This window comes from Haliotis asinina, chromosome 3, assembly GCF_037392515.1.
Source record: "Haliotis asinina isolate JCU_RB_2024 chromosome 3, JCU_Hal_asi_v2, whole genome shotgun sequence".
In the NCBI taxonomy this organism is placed as follows: domain Eukaryota; kingdom Metazoa; phylum Mollusca; class Gastropoda; order Lepetellida; family Haliotidae; genus Haliotis; species Haliotis asinina.
The window spans coordinates 53,746,665-53,767,701 of NC_090282.1; the positions used below are offsets into that span (position 1 = coordinate 53,746,665).

General features: G+C 39.7%; 3 protein-coding genes across 6 annotated transcripts; 2 read left to right on the forward strand and 1 right to left on the reverse strand.

The window, feature by feature from the left end:
* The first annotated feature begins 421 nt into the window (after positions 1-421).
* LOC137278914 (forkhead box protein E3-like) lies at positions 422-1,465 on the forward strand. Its single transcript, XM_067811413.1, has one exon. The coding sequence runs from the start codon at positions 422-424 to the stop codon at positions 1,463-1,465; it is 1,044 nt and encodes a 347-aa protein (XP_067667514.1).
* A 4,713-nt stretch (positions 1,466-6,178) lies between these two features.
* Positions 6,179-7,039, forward strand: LOC137278915 (uncharacterized). Its single transcript, XM_067811414.1, has one exon. It carries the CDS (start codon positions 6,179-6,181, stop codon positions 7,037-7,039), a length of 861 nt encoding a protein of 286 aa, XP_067667515.1.
* Positions 7,040-7,618: 579 nt separating this feature from the next.
* On the reverse strand, positions 7,619-20,296 carry LOC137278162 (KICSTOR subunit 2-like). Of its 4 annotated transcripts, XM_067810337.1 has the most exons (13): positions 20,155-20,280; positions 19,217-19,298; positions 18,547-18,675; positions 17,346-17,498; positions 16,704-16,864; positions 15,621-15,758; positions 14,947-15,085; positions 14,624-14,650; positions 9,442-9,534; positions 9,159-9,253; positions 8,700-8,865; positions 8,364-8,465; positions 7,625-8,022 (listed from the first exon to the last, which is right to left on the reverse strand). In XM_067810337.1, exons 3-13 carry the CDS (start codon positions 18,670-18,672, stop codon positions 7,849-7,851), a joined length of 1,374 nt encoding a protein of 457 aa, XP_067666438.1. In that variant the 5' UTR covers positions 18,673-18,675; positions 19,217-19,298; positions 20,155-20,280; the 3' UTR covers positions 7,625-7,848. The 4 variants fall into 4 exon arrangements, with proteins under 4 accessions (XP_067666439.1, XP_067666438.1, XP_067666436.1 ...); XM_067810335.1 differs by lacking the exon at positions 19,217-19,298 and having other exon boundaries at positions 20,155-20,296; XM_067810339.1 differs by lacking the exon at positions 14,624-14,650 and having other exon boundaries at positions 20,155-20,273.
* Between the last annotated feature and the right edge of the window lie 741 nt (positions 20,297-21,037).

Here is a 21,037-nt window from a genome sequence, read left to right on the forward strand (position 1 = left end):
AATAGCCTCATTTATTCTACACATTGACTACAAAATACACACGTTCGTGAAAACTACCTGCAAAAACAACACGGCTAAAACAATACACTGGTGACTGGTTGCAGATGCACGAACAAAGAGGCGTGGTTACTTGATGATCAGCGGACAAGGAGGCGGGGTTAATGTGTTGCAGTAGTCAATAGTACTTTGCAAAGTACATTACTGGTCAAACTAGACACACCCCTCTCGGGTCATTGTGGATTTGGTCCAATCAGTGTGTACATTAAGAATAAATACCCAGTTTTGTACTTGGAGAAATTTACGTTTGCAATTAGTTGTTTTCTTGGGGATCATTACAGGGATATATACTCCCCGGACCAATCTTAAGGTATAGTCTCACTGGTGCTCGCTTACAGTATACAAAATTTACTGAAAATACAAAATGTTGTTTAATCCAACCACGTTTCTTTATGGAGGTGCTGTTACTGACCCATCAACGGCTATGACGATGGCATCGCCATATGCAACACAACTCCACCCTACTTCCTCCAAGCTTGGTGTACGTGAACTTGACGTCAGGCCTGAACTCTCTCCTATTGACACGAGGGATCCTTTTCAACAACAACATTCTCCAGACAACGACCACATCACTTTGCCATCACCATCTTCCTCCTTGAGCTCCGACAACGATGGGGAGGAAGACACAAGTGTAGTCGCTGTCTCAGGAACATCGACTCTGTCCCAGCAAACAAGACAATTTTCCAACAAGAAACCTCCCTATTCCTATGTGGCTCTCATCACCATGGCCATCGAGAGTTCCACATCAGGAATGATGACTCTCAACGACATCTACAACTACATCATCAAGAGATTTCCCTACTACCAAGACAACCAACGGAGATGGCAGAACTCCATCAGACACAACCTCTCACTCAATGATTGTTTCGTCAAGGTTCCCCGACCTCCAGGGAAACCAGGCAAGGGTAACCTGTGGGCTCTGCATCCATCTTGTGGGGACATGTTCGGTAACGGCAGTTTCCTTCGTCGTTCCAAACGTTTCAAATCGGCACAAAAGCAACGTCGTGATGATTTTCCATTCCATCCTGCCAGTTCTTATGGACAGTTACTCGGATTGTATGGGGGTCCATCTCCTTACACAGGTTTAGTCGGCACCATACCACAGGGACTGACCCAGACACACCCTTACAGCACATCGAGCAAGTCTGATTCCAGTCCTTGGCTTATGGGATCTCCTACAGCCTACCCTCCATCAGCCAGCTACTACAACGCCAGCAGCATCAACAGCTCACTGACCGGCTCCCCTCTCTCCAGCTCTCCCCCGAGAAGCTCGTCCTTGGGCGGGACGCACATGCCTCATCTGAGCTCCAAAGGGCCCTGTACTGATGAAAACCCACATTGTCATGTGTCCCCATATACACGACAGTCTTTCAGTGTTCTACCCTGCACCAGGAACATGCCACACTAGCCCTAATTACAGATGATACGTCCAGATTCTCACTCTCATTAGTGCTAATATTAATTTTGTAAAGTGTTTTGAATATTACAGACACTGTAGTGTGTGTAGTATATATATTCAACGTCACTGTGGACATATGAAAGCAAATTGTTTTCCCGTGGCAGATTTTATCTGATAAATGTCATCATCATTTTGTATAAATAAATATGTTGCAAACTACCATGTTGGTTGATTATAATGTCTGACTGTATGCATGAGCATGTCAGATATGAATGTAGGACAGACGACGTTTGAATCTGTCCAGAATGTGAGAATGTGCAAGAACACCCGTCCTACTTGACAGTGTATTTATTCACAGTAAAGTCCTACTGACTTCATCAAATTAGTTGTGTTCTAGGTAATCAAAATAATCAAAGACTGGCCGCAGTAACCAAACGAACAAGCAGTGGATCACACATTTTCATAACCGAAACATACGATTTGGGAACTATTGTTTTAGTGTTTGAAACACTTGATGATGGAACATGTCTTTATGAAATTTGCAAATGCCATTTGCGTAGTTTCTAAATAAAAGAAAACAACAACAGAGAATCACATGTTTTCTTTATACTTATCTATATAGCAATAACGCACTGAATAGGACAGCCTGGAAATGGACCCTAGCCAATGTTTTTCGATGGATGCTCGTTGGTAATGAACCATTTTTCAATTGTGAGATTTCGACCAACTCCCATCACTACATCAAATGCGCGTGCATGTCATGATGTTTTCATCTACGTTATCCTAATGCTATCAAGACAAATATATGGTGACCAATATTTGCACCGGTAGAACAGCTGTATGTATGTACACGGACTGCAAGTCAGACCAGGCTGTGAGAAGATTTATGAGTATTCTCACGAAACACGAAGGTAATATAATTTATGGAATGTCAACTTCTTTATTATATTATGATGTGACATTTTGATACAGATTCTTATGCCGTTGTCAAGCATGAAACCCTTTCTGTAACCCATAAAGTATCTTGTCTTTCTTGTTACTCACCAACATCGAACATGGCATTCATTTCATTGATGAAAGTTGACAATATCAAGGGGCACATGTCTGACAGACAGAGCCGGTACATTGCAGAACATCACAATAATAATACAAGTTATAATGATGCAAATGATAGTTAACGATATATGTTTTCTTTGAACATACTTTTATCATGACCATTTGAAATTTTAGTTGTTGGGTCTGTGGGTATTAGACACGCGCTTTTTATGAGAACATGGTGAGTGACCAAGAAATGTTTTAACTACCCCCTGTACTGTCGCACTCTTGTTCATACGTTCACCCACTATGAGGTGGCAAGACCATGTGGAGCCGTTTGTACACACATGCTAGAGTGTAAGCGTGTTCCTGTTGTGACTGATATAGCTTATCCTTCTTAGAGGAAAGTCGGAAGGTCAGTTTATGATGTGGCCATATGTATACAAGAAGAAGAAAATAACAGTGAAATAAGAAACACGGAAAACAATGTTGTCTGATCTCGGCCGTGTCCGTCACATTCTGTCGAATAACTCTGGCGACCATGGACCAATCTGTTTCCAGTGTGATTGCTTTAAGAACAGTATCCGACCAGTGTTGTAAAACATTAATGGATGGTATTTATCAAAAGGGAATTCCGTGTAGATCTCACCTGGTCCTCAGATCACGACGACCGGAGCTTCAGCCAGCTAGATATGTAGTCTACCTGAGCTTTTATACAACACATGCTTACATGTATCTACCTGCATCTGAAGATAGGTGAATCAATATTACAAGTACATGTAACTATACAATGACATCTTGAAGTGGTATTTTGGAGGTGGTTGTGATGATCTCTCTCCATTCGTTTAACATACAGTGTTCACTCTCAGACATGAAGAGCTCAGTGATATAATCATTACTGTGCTTTGGAATTTGAAACATCAATTCCACAAATGAAATACGACATCGAGCATTCTTGACAAGACATTCCTTTCTTTATTACGAATGCAGAACGTACCCTAACAATGACGATTCCCCTACCTCACCTCCTCCTCCACGTATACTTCCTTGAGCCTAACTTAATCAACACCTCTCAGTTCGGTTAACTGGACCCCCACAACCTTCGCCAAACTTTTGTGTGTATCAGTTTGGGCTGATTTCGCAATGAAATTACCCGGCATAGACTGTTGTTAGTGTGATGATCGATTCCTGCCGGGACAAAAGTAGACAATAATTGGCAATATCAGTGTGGGGAATACAAGCAACAAGTTACAAGTTTTTTCTTACAACACCATTAGGGAACGTTCACAAATTATGGCTATTTGGGTGGTAATGTCCTATTGTCTGCTTAGTTTTAAGGTTTGTGTCACACAAAGCTTGTTGGCAGTCAACACAGATCATTTAAGAGGACCAGGTCAGTATATTGTAGGTTTCGTGGAACATTTCTGGGATTTAATGAGGACTTTATTTATCAGGTTAGTACATATATTACTTGTCTGAGTGGCATTTTAGAAGTTGTGGTGTACAAATATGACAAATTGCTATGGATAACAACTCTCACTCGTGCTTGACAACGGTACAAGAATCTGTATCGAAACGTCGCACTCACGCAATAGAGAAGTCGTTATCCATAACAATTTGTCATATTTGTAGTACATATATTGCATAATTATGTATTTATGGTATGGTATATAGTGTACTACCTACAGAAGTGTTGCGTTACTGCTTCCGTGTTAAACAAAATGTATCTATTTTTCATGAGAGGTTGTTTTCACTCATTGTCACACAGTAGTAAGTGTACTTTATAGGACCTTATAAGTGTTAAACTTTATGCATATTCCGTGACTATATGGAAAGTGTAATACATCTATATGTATGTCCTGTAACGTATGCGACCCTCAAATACGTATAGTTACATGTATGTATGTGCTAAGGGTGACCTCAAACATTCATGTTAATGGGAATAAATGCCTGTCATCGGTGACGAGTAGCGTAGCGTTACAATCACAACCCTACCCCCACCCCCACCCCCACCCCCACCCCCACCCCCACCCCGCTCCATCCTCTAGCCAAAATTATGGACGGTCCCTTATTACAGTTCTTACCTTTTGTGTTCAGAGTAAAGAAGTACTTTATCCCCTTGAAACATATGGTTAAAAATGTCATTTACAACATATTCATCCATTCGGGCACCTGAAATGGAGACAGCAAATGTACAGTTTGTTTTCACATATACTTTGGAGCTTGGATGAGAACTTCAACGGTAGCCTTGTCATTCGGGTGTGGGTGGAGCTGTTATTCTCCTGAGAGAGTCTCAACCGCCTGTGTAGTCATTACAGTGCGTGTAGACTGAAATGTGCCAGTAGACGGACCTTATCGACCCTTGGTCCAACAACTCCAAGTAAAATAATCAACTTCTATGTTCACAAACAGTAGACGCACTGAAAATGTTTGAATCTATAAATTAACATCTCATACTCAAAACAAGAAACAGTTTAAGCTGTCTTCCATCATACCATGCGAGTTTTATGTACTGCATCTGTGTGGTGTAAAATGTGTTCCTGTACCTCCAGGAGTGGTTCTAATGAGGAAACCCAGTCAAGATCCGGGTTTGAAATGATCTTAAGTAACCCATGCTTGTGATAAGAGGCGAGATACGGGATCGGGTGCTCAGGCTCGCTGACTCGGCTGATACATGTCACCGTATCAGAATTGCGCAGCCCCATGCTCATGGTGTTGATCACTGGAGTATCTAGTCCAGACTCTATTATTTAGACCCTGCTATAAAGCTACAAAATTATTAAGTGCAGTGTAAAACTAAACTTACTATAATGAGAATACAGGCTACCAGACAACTCTAATAGTGTGGCAATGAAAAATGCATTTACAGTACACCATTTATTCAGCGGAAAACAAAAGTCAGGTCACGTGGGTTTGTGTCCCATCCGGCTAATTTTCACAAGGGACACATGAAATCACATGGGAGAGAAATATAAATGGCCCTGACATATCTAAGTGTTGTCTCAGATGTTCTGTTAATATTCCCAGCCTAGGAATGTTAGGCAATGTATTGCGATGAGATTTCGACGGGCATGCCCTTTGCAATTCAAGTGCAGACGAGTCGCTGAAGAAAGATCATACATACGTATATCAAACTTAACAATCATGACATGACGGCTACAAAAGCCTTAACGGACATGTTTTGTACCGCGCCTGTAGTCCTGAATTGAATGTGACAACATATTCATACAAGCAATGTAGGATACGTCTGTAAAGGAGCGGAGAACCATGCTCTCACAACAAACACCACCGCCACCATTTACCCTGATCGCCCATAGGTATGCAGGGACACCTAACGTTTATAAAATGTGATCTAAAGATGAACATTATTTGACTCCAGTTGAGCAATAAACCTTAGTGCCCTGCAGATCGAACTGGGAGTCGCGTGAGTATGTTATTCCTAGACATCAGAGGAGAGAGAGAGAGGGTTGGGTGGGGAGATGTGTCTCTGATATGGGAGTGATTAGATTAAGAAAATCACCCAAAGTGTAACAATTATAATTTCGCCCCCAGCTTTTCGTGAACTAGTGCAAACCGTCCTCTGGTGTCAGTGTTGCTTTCAGTACAGATATATAATGAGCATGACTTAGGTATTTCAAAAACTTCCGTATCATAGTGTTTTTCTTCCAGTCAAAGCCAAGTCACAAGATGGAGACAGAGGGTTTCAAGAGCAGCTTAAACAAAATTGCCGACAAGCTTGACAAAAAGCACCAGACCCTGGACATGCTCCGAATCATCCTGTCTGTCTCGGGTATGACTGGTAGTGGTCTTGTGCTGTTTGGGTCAGGCTGGACCTTCAAAGACTTCACGGAATCTTCACACATCGGCGTGGTGGGAGCTAGTCTGGCACTGGTGGCAGGACTTGGCACCTTCTCCATCAAACTGGTGCGTGACTGCTACGACAACAGCTCCATCAAGGCTACGAGAGACGTGTTTCTGGGAAGAGGCAAGTATCCCAGCGTATACATTGTTTCGAAAGACACCAACCTTATAGGATTAAGTAAACCGACATTGTGCGCCTTCAGTGACTTAATCCTAGAGCCTGAGGAACCTCTGTGTACAGTGCGGTCCTTCCTATTGCTGTGCTGCGGAGGTAAGATATGGCGAGTTGTGGAGGATGCTTTTCTTACTATTCTGCCCGCATGGATACTCATCGGCAGTATCAAGGACCTACAGAAGATTTTCACCACCGTAGTGGACTCTGTGTCCAGCGGAAAGAACCCGCTGGTCATCGTCCCAAGCTTAATAACGAATAGGTCATTTGTGCCCAGCCACAAACAGACATGGCTGTCGCTCAATGACCTTGGAAAAGCTATGGAAGTGTTTGACACTTTCTTGGCGTTTGCTTGCTTTGTTGTAAACGTTGTTACTTTGTTTTACTTCTGCTACAAGGTAATTAAGTGGAGGGAGAAAAACACTACTAAAATTGCAGAAAAGATTCGAAACTTGGCCAAAGAGATGCAACTACAATCATTACCTCCTTCTGAAGACGTGGTAGTTGAACACTAACAGTGCTGACTTGCCTGAAACTCTCATTTTCCTTCCCATCCGCCTGATGAAGGGACAAGAAGTAGCCGTAAAGTGTTGTAAATATTTATGAAGTTGTGAAAACAAACCATTATCATGATGTTTCCTGTGATCTTTCAACTGACCACAACATGGACATCAGTTTTCATGTCTTGAGTAAGTATTATAGGTATGACGTCAATAATCCTTGATGCCTGTTGGTGTTTTACCCCATACTTGTTGGGAGTCATTAAAGTGGGGAAAAGGTGGTACACTGTATGGCCAGTAGTAGAGTTTTGCTAAACTTTAGCTTTAAACAAATGGCTTGCAAAGACTAATCTAAGACAAAATATGCTATTGTAACATAATATTAACATTTGTGTCAGTCTCATGAAACCAATCAATGGAAACAAGGTACCACACTACAATAGGGTGAACCTACTGCCTAAAGTGTCTCGTGTTGTGAGTATGTTCTGTCATCACTTTATCTGGACATGAACAAGGTGACTGGCACCTGGCAGTTCAACACTACATACATCATTTATTCCCAAGTTGTCAGCAATTATCACAACACATGGAACACAAACAAATAATCATATAGTTTAATTATAGATAACAACATATGTACAAAATGTAGCTGTATTTATACATTTTTTGTACAGTGGCAAAACAATTCTCAAATCTTCGCCGTTTACCATTACACTGGATTGTATCTGTGTATGATGTCATGTAATAAAAGCACGAATATCTGTCTTCATGTTGCTGTGTTTGCAATCACTGGAAGCAGCACATGTGTTCTGATGACAATTTGACTATTTGGATCCTGGTTTTAAACTGCTAAGAATCTTACTGCATCGAAGTTGTAAACTCAAATCGTTCATGAAATTTGTCACATAAGAATCTTTTTCTGATTTCTTGGTTTCAAACACCACAACCAAGTAAATCCGAGGGTCCACCCTGCTGATGAAGTAGGTGCTCTGAGCTCTCTACAACAATGAACAAGATAATTCACATGACCATTTCAATGTTAACATTTCCTGGGATGACCACACACCATCACTAGACATCTTCTCACTAAAGCAGTCTGACACATCATATACCACATCATATAGCCCATATAGATCATGAAGAAGAGAGACTGTATTGCCCTAAGCCCATTAATTTTAAAGAATGGAGAGTTCTGGTGATATTCAAACATGAAAAGACATCCCTCATCATAAATATTGACAAAATGGAAAGTAACAAAAAATATCAGACATTACTTTGATTTTCTCATACAATTGACTTAACATGATCATTTGCATTCGTAGGCCAAAACACCATGTACCTTATCATAGAAGCAGTTGATCTTGTCCTGGTTGGATAGGTCAGGTGTGTTCTTGTCGTTGATCATCATCACAACATTTGGCCAGTGTGAGGCTGGGCGTTCCTGAAACCATATGTAACACAACTCTGTATGTTCAAGGTTACTGGTGTAATACAGATAAATGCGTAAGTCTCATTAGTGTCACATCATTAACTTTGATAATGTTGTTAAGAACACAAATAGTCATATGTGCCATCTACTGAAATTGTCACATCAGTTCGTGTGGAAAAGGTGAATTGAAATACTTGCAATTGCTTATAGTATGAGGGAGTTAAATGGAAGATGCCTTGGTCTTACCCCTGGTATAGACAGTATGGCAGGAAAAGTGTTCAGCCCCTCAGGGGCCTCTGTAATCCTGTTGGGGTGGTGGTAGCCAGGTCCCTTGTATGTTTCCTTCAAACCATGACTATCTAGCACCAAGGACACATTGAGAGCATCACATTTCTTCTGGAAACTTGTAATTCTGTCAAAACATGATAATGGGAATTGTATCATTTCATACAACATTGCAGTCAGTAAACACAGGATGCAGGTTAGTTTGTGTACTTGGGTAAAGATTCTCTTTACAAGCATGACCACAATCAAGTTAACAAATGAAATAAGACTTGTAATCTGCCTCATATCTTAACATTACCTTACCACGGAGTCCTACATCACACAGACAGTGTGCACTGACTACAGTGAGTGGGATGGTAGGGCGTAACAGAACTACCAGAATTCTTCAGACCTAATATATCTGGAGTGCCTGCTACTTACTTCCCTATGAAATCATCTGTTGTCTTGCTGGCCCAGCTCTTCATCTCTACTGGAACTGCCTGCTTGCTGAGGACTTCGTAGAAGTACAGACTGAACTGCAACCATCAGACATATATGGGACACAGTTCAACTCAGAACACAAATGTCTCAAAACTGTTACACATAAGATGATATGAAAACATCTTACTTCAAATATGGCTATGTCAGATATAAATAACACTGTATGAAGCAACATTTAAAATGTGATACCTATCCCAATAATGCATGCACCAGCAGACCTTACCTTGGACACAAGCAGACCCTTGAATCTGGCAAGCCAGTGATAGACACCTGTCTGCACGCTGGCCCTGGTGGTACTCACAAAACCTTTCTTGCTCTGAAAACAACATCCTGTCATAACTGTTCGAATCACTGAGCCATCCAACAAGGATATCACAGTTTGGCAGTCAAAAAGACCAGTGCAAGTGTGATACTGTTTCCTGAATTCACCAACACATCTACTTTCATGATAAAGCATGCATCATTCACCCTTTTCTCCCACAGCAGACCTGACAAAATTGAATTACCACTCGAAACGCTAATATCTAAACATAACTCAGCCACATATTAGACTATCACTCAGTGGTACAAACATTAAGATACTTGATCTAATTGTTTAAGCAGGCCAGTACATTAACAGACAACCATGCACCACATCTAGAATTCTACCTCAGGTAAATCATTCATTAAGCATACAATTGCAGAAGATAAGCTGAACAGAACTGACAGATAAAAGGATACAAAGCTTTAATTCTTTTTGAACAGAGAAGAAATCCTTTCTTATCATTGTTTTCTTTGTTCTTACAACATGAACACCTGTCATAATACTGATATAACAGTTTTGGATGAAATGAACTTATCAGTATGTAATGTAGCAAGGTATTTAGGACAGTTCTTGATGTACTTACTTCTCCTATGTCTAGTATCTAATACAATGTAACATCGAGTAGATATTAATTATGGTTTGAACCTTAGTACCCTCAGTTCTGATTCTTGAAAAATACTAAGTGTACCGATATCATATCTGAATATTCCTTCTAGAGTTGGCAAACTGGTTAAAATCTCTAACTGATGATGGCTTCTTTGCAAACGAAAAATCACCGAAGCAAATTGGTTAGTATCATTTTTCAGATTTCCCTATCCAGGTTGTTATTGCATATTTGTATAACATGGTGCAACTTGCTCTAAAGTGATGACTGATATATCATAACATTAACTTCCTGGAGTCTTCAAGAAATATTCAGTCATGACTTTTCAGTTACAAATGAAACTTCTGAGAAATAAACATATGTTCAGGCCCTGACAACTTCGACGATATGTTTCAGACAGACAGATTGACAGACAGACAAGTTTTATTCAGTAGTTGAGGCCCAGTGGCCCAGAGTACAGTTTGACATGCTCAATAATGTGACATGGAATTATGGACTTCATTGTAATATACAGATGGATATCAAATGTTTTATGAAAATGGCAACAGATTTAATAATATCAGCATTATTAGAATTGCGCACATTATATATCGTTTGTGGGGCATAATTAGAGCATTTTCTGACCTATGGCAGGCAGAGAAAGCATCACAGACTAATTACAAGTGATGTTCCATTGTCATGTGCATCAAACTCTAAAACAGGATATCAAAAATCATTTGTGCTCGATTAAGAGAAAAATAATGTGATCCAATTGCTTGGTCGTTTGGTCACTGCGACCAATCTTCAAATATTTCAATTAACAGGAACACCATTAATTCCCTCCAATGTCATACACCTACTGGGTCTTATATGATAGAAAATGTAATCATGGTAATGTACTGAAGAACAAGTCATATCTGCAGGTGATGTATGTTCTCAACAAACTGACCATTTTCATGGGGCTATTATATATGCCATCTGTTGCTATATCATATAAGACAACCTATGTTCCCTTTAACAGCAGATACAAAATATCACCAAATCTGTTACTGAGACAATCTATATGAAACAACTGATCCTGTATCATGTCACAGATTATTGGTATTAGTGTGATTCACTTATCTACACAAATTCACTGCAAATGATCTGAATGTTTTGGTGTGTTTCACTACTGCAACATGTATCCTCAGGTAATATGGGTGGCGGTGGGGACTGAGCAGAAGTATTTCCAAATGATTGATAATGAGTCCACTGTAAAGTTGTCAGATAGCAAAGTATCAAAGTTTCAAGGAAATAAATAATACTGAATGAACTAATGAATAAAATCAACAGTATTTATGAAAGTTGTCAACTGTACATCTAAGTTACTATTTCCATATTTTAATGCAATCATGTTATGTAAGTAAAGTGACATCTTGGTTTTTGTCAACCCGACCTTTGTGCCCAAACACGATGTTTTGAGCGAAAAAAAATTGCATAATGAATACTTATGACAGGTCGCCATCTACCACGATACATCCAATATGTTCCATAATTTATGTATATATAGCTATTTGTTGATTAACACTTTCAGAATAACATTATTGTACCCAAAAGTTTTGTCTAAAAATGTTCGTTTTTGAGAATGCCTTCCCTTGCTGTAATATGATTGGTTGCTTTAGGTTGCGTGCATTATTTTAACCGATGATAAAGCCTATAGCAGACTTAAGCGAAAAGCATCATTGAAAATCAATCTCCATCTAATAAAATCGCTCCTATTAAAGCATCCTAAAAATCAGTCTACTTCGTGGTTTATGTCGACATTATAAGTGTGTAAACTTACATTTTTATTACAATTAAACTGATTTAAGTTCAAGTTGTATATTTTTAAGAATATGATGAAACTACCTTTCGTAATTGTCAACAGTTGGACTAGACCGAAAACTTCTAAATGCATGTTGTAGCAACAATGTTTAACAAGCTGATATTTTCCTTGATGAATGTAGGCTTCTATGATATTATAAGGCTATATATGTTTCTCATGTTTCAATTTGATTTCATTATTCCATTCAGTCTAAAGAAAGTGCACTTTACCTAACACAGAGGGACTTTTGCCCATGTTGAGTGCTTTGTTAAATCACTTCTTTATTAGAAAGTGTACTAAACGTCATTCATGAAATATGTCATTTTTATAATATACTATCCCCAAAAGTAAACACATAGACGAGAAAATGTTTTGAAAATGTTGTATTTTCAAACATGTATAATTCGTCCACAATAGACTTTAGTGCATGAAATTTTACAACAGTTAGAAGAAGGTAATGTCTATACAACCAAATGTATGCTCTTTGAAAACAGAGTTGTTCAGCGCAAAGGTGACGAGATAGCACAACCCCAGCGTCAGGTTTCCACCCTCTTAGACTAATCTCTTTCAACCTGTTCCGTACAGTTTGACTGGCTATCCTCTGAAGTCCAAGCACCTGGGCTGCTGTGCTCTCACCCCTGGCAGTACAATCACACAACTACAGTACCCGGATTTACTAATCTGGAGACTCCTGGTCTGCTTGTACTGGGACAGTTATTTGTTGTACCTGTTTAGTTGCAAAGAGCTGCTAGCCATGACATCTTGCCTAGCCTAACATTCAGATGCCTGGCAACAGAAGATTGGTAATGTCAAGCGTTGTTCTGTGTCGCAGAGTCAAAACATGACATAGTGATTTGACCTTGAAAATCCTTCAACACAAATGCCAGTTTCTTAAAGTAATCTTGACTTTTATTGCCCTGACAGTGAATGCTCTTTACTTCACAATTTACACTGGAAGGTAATTTCTGTTGAGTTGTGGAGATGCCTTTCTTATCCTTGTAAGAAATCTCATCAAAATCAACATTTTCAGATAAAATCGATTTTTCACTTGTGCAGTTGTGTAAACTCATGTTATCAACACTTTTGTTACATATTTTAACAATTGTTTGAACACAATAGGTAATTAACAGATTTTTAAAAACGTAAATCGCCTACCTATGTGTTTCCTTTATGGGATAGTATCCTTTTGTTCAAAGTCATAGGTGCATAAGTCATTAAAATGCGCACTTCAAGATCATGTTACATTATTGTGACTTCAGTTAAATGTTTCTTGAGTAATACAGATGTGCACACAGTAGCTAAGACTCTTTAAATTATTTGAAATTCCACATTCTTTCCTATATAAAGTAGTTAAAGTACGTAAATAGTATGTGTCGGTTGATGGAGGAAATTGTGTAAGCTATTTCATTTGAACTTGTTGCACATATGAAATGAGAAATCATTCATTTATCTCTGCTATCTTTCCTTCCTTTAAAGAAAGACTTATACTAAGTTATAATGAAGTGTTGGGCTAGTAATATTGGGAAAGGACTCGTTACATGCAAAATCCACTAGCCCCCAGAGGACCACTTAAATTATTATTGAGTGTCAATCTCTGCAAAGTATCTCAAACAAGAATATAAACAGAAAAATAATCTGTTTTTTCCATTTTTGTTTTGGAAGAAGCTAGACAATGAGCAATGGTTACTCACACATACTGCGATTCAGTTTGAAGGTATAATAATTTTAAAAAGAGGACAGATGTAAATAGCTCTTATTTCACAATATATAGCAATACGTAATGCAATACAGGAGAGTGTATCACAATATATCGCAATACGTACTGCTATACAGGAGAGTGTATCACAATATATCGCAATATGAGATTCAGGGCAATACACTGCCCTTCCGTCCAGCATCTATTTCCAATCACAACTAATGACCATTACATCCTGATGAACACTGAAAACATACCTGGGTAGTGAAATGTGATTTGAAGAAAATCAGCACTATGTATTGATGTATCTAATGCTTTGTGAACACATGGTAAAACACATTTTTGCTGTCATCAACAGCAGCTACCAGTATACGTGTTTGAGTGGCATTCCACAAGCAGTAAGTAATAAGAATGACAAGTCTTTGCAGATGATCAAATTCTATATTTTGCAATAGTAACATTTCAGTATAGATTTATACTGGAACCAAGCTGTTTCTATATGGGAAACGTTGCTATTCAAATTGTTGACATCCACAAAGACTTATCATTCCTATATCATATAGACAGAAACTGCTTGGTCCAGACAAACCTCTATCACATGCAATGTCCCACAATGAGGAATCAATGACACAAGCGGAACCAAGTAGTCTCTACGTCATGGTCATATGATGGAGCCCTATTTAATCAACACTGGAGGAATCAGATCACTGACTTTGCTAACATTGTTCAGACTTTGAGCACCTCTGAGCATCACTGCCCATTGCTAACATCATGTTCAGTAACATCATAATGTTAGTGATATTAGCACAGAAAACCTTCATTTCCAGCAAACAGCTTGTGAAACCCTTGGTTACACACAACACATAAAAGCCACACAGAATTAATTCCAAAGACAGAAAGAAATGACTCATCACACAGACTACAAAGCAACTTGTTCCCAGCCTACAAGTGACAGCAATCTGTCTACCATGAAGCTTACCGGTGTAGGCTTATCCTTGGATGCAGGCTGAACAAAATGATGACAGGGATTAGGAACATGACAGGCAGTTACAGTATACAGTCATACAAGCATCTGGTCCTATCCCTACCATGCTTGCTACAATCAGTAATATGTTGTACACTCTATGCATAAGTGCCAGATAGGTGATATGTTACTTAACTAATTGACTCATACAAGACTTATGATGATAACCGGATACAGATGTGTGAGAGTACTTGTAGTGGTTTAAGTGCAATGAACTATACTGAACTAAGATGACAGAGCTACAGCCATACTGGAAAAAAACATCTCCCATAACTCACCTCTTTAATGGCCGCCATGTTTGCCCAGCTGGCCAGTTTTGTGTGAGCTTGGTTTAACTGCAGCAGGGAGGGAAGGCACTGCCACTCCGACATGAGAATCTGGGCCTGTAGTAGGTGTCGCATCACATCACACTCCAGGCTGGCAACACAAGAACACAACAGTCAACACCACTCTGTCATGGTTATTTCGGCCTGGAGTAGATGGTGCATCACATCATGCTCCAGCCTTTACACACACAAGAAAACAAAAGTCAACACCACTCTGACACAAGTATCTGGGCCTGGAGTTGGTGGTACATCACATCACGCTCCAGGCTGGCAACACAAGAACACAACAGTCAACACCACTCTGACACGGTTATCTCAGCCTGGAGCAGATGGTGCATCACATCACACTCCAGGCTGGCAACACAAGAACACAACAGTCAACACCCGATATGGAAATACCACCTGTCTGGTGCCACAATGCAGTGTTGAAATGCTGGTATTCTGTACCCTTCTAAGCAATGTTACTAAAGGATGAGGAGTAAGGTTTGATGCTGCTCCAGCAATATCATGATGGGGACAACAGAAATTACCTGCACACAGTGTACCCATGTGGGGAATTAAACCCGGGTCTTCTGCATAATATGCAAATGCTTTAAGCAGATGGCTGCCCCATCGCCCTACTCTACCTGAAGCTTGACTTGAGAGGGCTGAGGAGTGGATGATGGAACCCTCGACTGTGAGCCTGTATGATGTCAGTGACCATGGTAACCAGGTCATCAAAACTCACATTCCTGTGCACGGCAACCGAAGAGATCTGCTCATACCTTGTATTGTTAAATGGACAACAAACTCATGTAATACTAAGAAACCAACCAACACAAATTGTAGAGTTCTTCACTACATTAATGTTATACAGAGTTACCACTACAAGAGACAGTCATGTTCATGATCACATCATTTATGATTTGGGGAAAAAGATAACAAAAAACAACTAATGCTTAAGCAGTAAATTTTAGACCATAACTAATTGGCACAAGCATGATGTCTACGGTCTGTAGTTCATTTGGTCAAAAACAGAGAGATCAATTGCAATCCAACTCGAAACCTAATAAACATGTAATATTCAATGGAAAGAAAGTAAGTGAGTGAGTGAGTTTAGTTTTACGCCGCACTCAGCAATATTCCAGTATATGGTGGTGGTCTGTAAATAATCCAGTCTGGATCAGACAATCCAGTGATCAACAACATAAGCATAGATCTGCGCAATTGGGATCAATGACATGTGTCACTCAAGTCACTCAAGTCAGCGAACCTTTTAAGGCAAGCATGGGTTGCTGAAGGCCTATTCTACCCCGGGACCTTCACAGGTCAATGGAAAGAGAAGCATAGCTGCGTGTGCAAGAAAGGATGGAGACAGCACATCACTTGCAAATGGACTTTGTCTGCACTTGTGCATATGCTTCACGTACACCTGGCCATTCCTCTCTTTGCACTCCTCCCTTGTAACACAATAGTGAATTGTGTCAAAATTTTGATGATACTTTGTAAACCAACTTTTTTTAAGACTCAAATTCTGCCAAGAAATCACAGAGTTGGTCTGAAGTTTTGACTATAACCAGCATTTCATTGATTACTGTATGTTTATTAGTTTATGAGTAAAGATTGCAATTGTTCGGTTTCAATTTGTACATCAAAGATATACATTTGTCCTAAAGTAGACATAATTTCTTGTTATAGATGACTGACTGCTAGATGAGTTGGAAGGATACAGATCCATCAGCCTCTGCCTGGCAGTGAGGTAGTGGCTCAGTTGACCACTGAGGTGAGCCAAGAGAACCTCCAGATCTGAGCGAGCAGTCACTGGGGTCTGCGACAAACTGTCAATGCGCTGGAACTCCTGAACCAGGAACTGGTAATTGTTCCGCAGGTTCTGCACAAAGAAATGCTAAATCAAGTAAGATGATAGGTCTTCATGGTTCTGAGATAACTCTTTGAACAAGCAAACATCATATGTCGATACTGATGTACATATGGCCTTTCGATGCATTTGATATAACCTTGGGTATATCATACTTGTTGGCAAAGTGAGGAAACACCTAGAAGTACAAACTTCAATATGTGTATTTGTTTTGCTGGTGGTGTTTTTATGGCACTGCCCAGTGTGCAAAATCGTTTCCAAATTTTGCTAGCCAGTTGGGCTGGTTATGCCTGAACATTAATAGCTAACTAAATAATTCACTAGAACATCAATATGATAGTACCGGGTGCTCCTTGACTTCAGTCGTGTTATACATCTTTGTGTTTACTGCTATAGAACATTTCTTGTGAAACTTATGATGATGATGTATCCCATGTATCAATAAGCCAAATACTGCTTCTCTCTCACTAGGATATTATCAAGCATAGCATACCTCTCTGGCTCGTCCAATGGGATTAAACCTCTTTTGTCCAAGGAAGGTGAGTGACATGTACATCTTCTCTGCTGCAGCCAGCTGAGACAGACACTGGATGATGGTGCCCCAGGATGCAGCTGTCGACAGCTTGTGTACATCTTTATCCTTCTCCTGAAACACACAGAAATGACCTTCTCCATACCCATAGGTAGATCCAGGAATTACTAAGGAAGGTGGTGTGGTCGTATCCTCTGTGAGTCAAACTTTAATGTCACATCAGCAATTTTTTAGCCATACAGTGACAAGAAACACTTGGTTTAATTATAAGAAATATCTGTCTCAAAGGACAGTAAAACATTAGCAAGTTATCACTGTTTAAGTCTAAAAACTAACCATTTCAAATGATAAAAGACTTTATTCAACACAAATGGAAATATTACATGTAATACCACTAAAATACAATCTATAGACACCAGTCACCAAAGCCAGACCACCTTACCCGGGATCATGGTGACTTACAGTACTTATACAGTACTTACTTTACTTCCTGCTGTGGTTTAAGTCATAGCTTTGTTTCCATCCCCATGAACAATCCCCTGGCTCCACCAATGCCAAACATTAACTTCTATGGTCTTTAGGCACTTTCAGTGAGGAGAGGGGCTGGGGCTGGGGCTGGGGCTGGGGCTGGGGTTGGGGCTGGGAAGAAGTCTGCTGCTGTAGATTGTCTCAAAGGAACTACACATAAAAGAGGATGCAGAATGCTGTCTATTCCTTATTGCAGCTCTAGAAAGGTTTCCTCAGGACAGTCCTTAAAACCGAGTTCCAGTCTAACACGGCTGAATCAAACTTTAAAGTGTCAAATTTACAGTAAAGATTTGGTCCCCTCTAAATTGACTGAATGAGTTTGGTTTAATGCTACTTTTAGCGATATTCCAGTGACATCATGAACACCAGAAATGGACTTCACCGGATATTGCTAAAAGCAGTGTAAAACTAGTGCTAAACTCACTCACTCATTCTGCCCTTTGCATCTGTATGTTTCTGATCAGTATGCCTGATTACATGAGCACAATGTTTGAAGGTGAGGCTTAACTTTGTGAAAACAAAGCCATCTTCTGACAGACTCGATACAAGGTACTTGACTGTATCAGAAGATCATATACGAAGACTACTGGATTTTGAGAGAGTAAGATACACAAATCAGTGGAACTGAACATACACTGAGTTCCTTGGCCTTATCGTAGGCAAACTGGCTGAGCAGAAGGAAATAGTTTTCCAGGAGGGTCTCTTCTTTCAGACCCGATGGAGTTGAAGCAGCAGATGATGACCTTGTAAGTTCAGCCATTACCTGTAAAGGTCAGAATATACACGTTACATAAGTGTTACCATGTTATGGATACAGCTGATATCTCTAAACCAGTGACATAACCCTCAGATATTCTTACAAATTAAATGTGTGTAGCAATGACATAAATTGTCATGCATCCTATCTACTTCTGCTTTTCCTGTTCTAGATTATACTGTCTGTTGAGACCCCAGAAATAAATAGTATTTTGATGTTAGTTAGTTAGTTAGTTTTAAACAGCATTTTCATTCAGGTTCAGTCTGATAAAAATCTGCTTCTGTCATCTAGACAGTACTTGTATGTTCAGTTGTCTCCTTTCCATCACAAACAAAAATGTCTGTCATCACAAACATAGGTGCTCAGTTATAGATTCAACCCTTTTAGTGAGTGGGTTTAGTTTTTGCCGCAGTCAACAGTATTCCAGCTATATGACAGCAGTCAGCAAATAATCAAGTCTGGACCAGGCAATTTAGTGACCAACAGCATGAGCACTGATCTACACAAATGGGATATGAGTGTCAACCAAGTCAGTGAATCTGACTACCTGATCACGTCGCCTCTTACAAGTACGGATTACTGAAGATCAGTCCTAACCTGGATCTTCTGGATCTACTAGCAACAGGTACCTGTGATAACATTAGTACATCAGATTATACATAGAGTTTGAATCTTATATCTTCTTACAACAAGTCATTCTCTATTAATACCAAAGGCTTGCTCACTTCTACTTTCATGACAATAACGTACTGTTCTATCTCTATCGACCATTTGGAAAGCTATCATACAAGACAGGCTGTAAAATGGAGTTGTCATTAAGCAAACATCAAGTGACCCTTTTATATCAGATTCCATTGTCTCTGCTAAGTCCTGTGAACTAGAAAAGAGACACTGGTTGCAAATAGACAAGCCCAGACATATACTGCAGACTGCAGTTTGATGTAGTTAATTGTACTCAGGGTAAAATTTGACGTCACACAAGTCAAGAGTGGCCCTTCATCAGCTGTACTGTGCATAATAGTTAAATTGCCAGGCACAAAATCACCAGGCAAATTTGGTCAAAGTGCTAAATATATATTGCCCGAGGGTTGGTCTTATTGCCACATGGATGCCCCAATTTTTCAAAATGATACAAAATATGCTATACTTTTAACAATTTTCTACATCAATACCTCACACTGATAATTCAGTGTTATTCACATTCCCCTGAACCTACTAACCAGGAGCCCAGGGACACCGAAATATTTTTGTGACACCCTGCTATAGTCCATCTCTTGAGTTTAGACCCGGCCTCCGTCTCATATGAACACAGTGTCTTCTCTATTTGTGGCCATCGATAGCTTGACCATGTCTGTATTTTCTGGTTTGCAACCACACAGCTACGTGAGTACTACTCGGTGACAGCAACAATACTGACACCGTATAGCTAGTTTATTGTGAAGAGGGATTCGGGCACATACGTAGGCTTATAAGCTTACAGTTTACCTGAGCATGTTCTGTTAACAGTAGCTGGTGAATAGCCCCTTGTTTTGTGTTATCAGTCAGTGAGAGCCATGACACAGAGCATCACAATATGCCAGCTGATCCTCTTCCGGCAACACGCTGACCTATGTAAGGGGAGCAACTCTGCAAAGAAAATTCGTTTTCATCGATATCAGTATGATTTCGAGTTTGAAAGTGCACAATGGTCTTAACCCCCTGGATGCCGAGTTTTTTTCAGGCGCACATTTTCATTAGGTTTGAAAAGTGAACGTTGTGCGAGATTTGCGCTCGCGTGGTCCTGGATCTGCGTACGGCTATGAAATTGCACAGACATGTAGAATATTTAATTTCCTATCCGTTGGTATAAATATAATTGTGACTACCTCAGGGGTTTGAGAAATAGACACTGCTAAAAGTTGTTCAAAACTTTTGTGTGTGTTCAAAAACAGTAAATTTCTCAGTTTTTTATCGTACACCAATAAAAGCACTCTGCTACGATTTTTTTAATTTGGCATCTTTACGGAAAGTGTGAGCGAAGAAAATACAGCTTGATATCTGAACGACATAAGTGTATATGAAATGGATGTATGTGCTAATGCATAACGTCCTACTCACAAAATCAAAAATGACCTGCAATAAATGTCAAAAATCGATTTTCTACTATGACGTCAAACGTCGACAGAGAGGTCATGCACGTATAAAGGTAAGGGGGCATAACTCAGCTATGGTTTACATTAAGGTCAATGTAACTCCGATCACATGGAGAGAATTTGCTGTGGATATGGACAGTATATTTTCGTTATGTTTTGTTCACAGTGAACCAAACTATTCCAATACAAATTTTCCCAATGTGAGAGGATACCTTTTGGTAGTTTCACAATTTGTA

What these genes read in the sequence shown, in the direction of transcription:
- LOC137278914 (XM_067811413.1), top strand. Translation starts at nt 422, where the DNA reads ATGTTGTTTAATCCAACCACGTTTCTTTATGGAGGTGCTGTTACTGAC.
- LOC137278915 (XM_067811414.1), top strand. Translation starts at nt 6,179, where the DNA reads ATGGAGACAGAGGGTTTCAAGAGCAGCTTAAACAAAATTGCCGACAAG.
- LOC137278162 (XM_067810335.1), bottom strand. Translation starts at nt 18,672, where the DNA reads ATGGCTGAACTTACAAGGTCATCATCTGCTGCTTCAACTCCATCGGGT. An exon ending in CCATTGGACGAGCCAGAGAG is followed by an intron (nt 16,865 to 17,345) that starts GTATGCTATGCT and finishes TTCTTTGTGCAG; the next exon opens with AACCTGCGGAACAATTACCA. An exon ending in ACAGATGATTTCATAGGGAA is followed by an intron (nt 8,866 to 9,158) that starts GTAAGTAGCAGG and finishes ATGTTTTGACAG; the next exon opens with AATTACAAGTTTCCAGAAGA.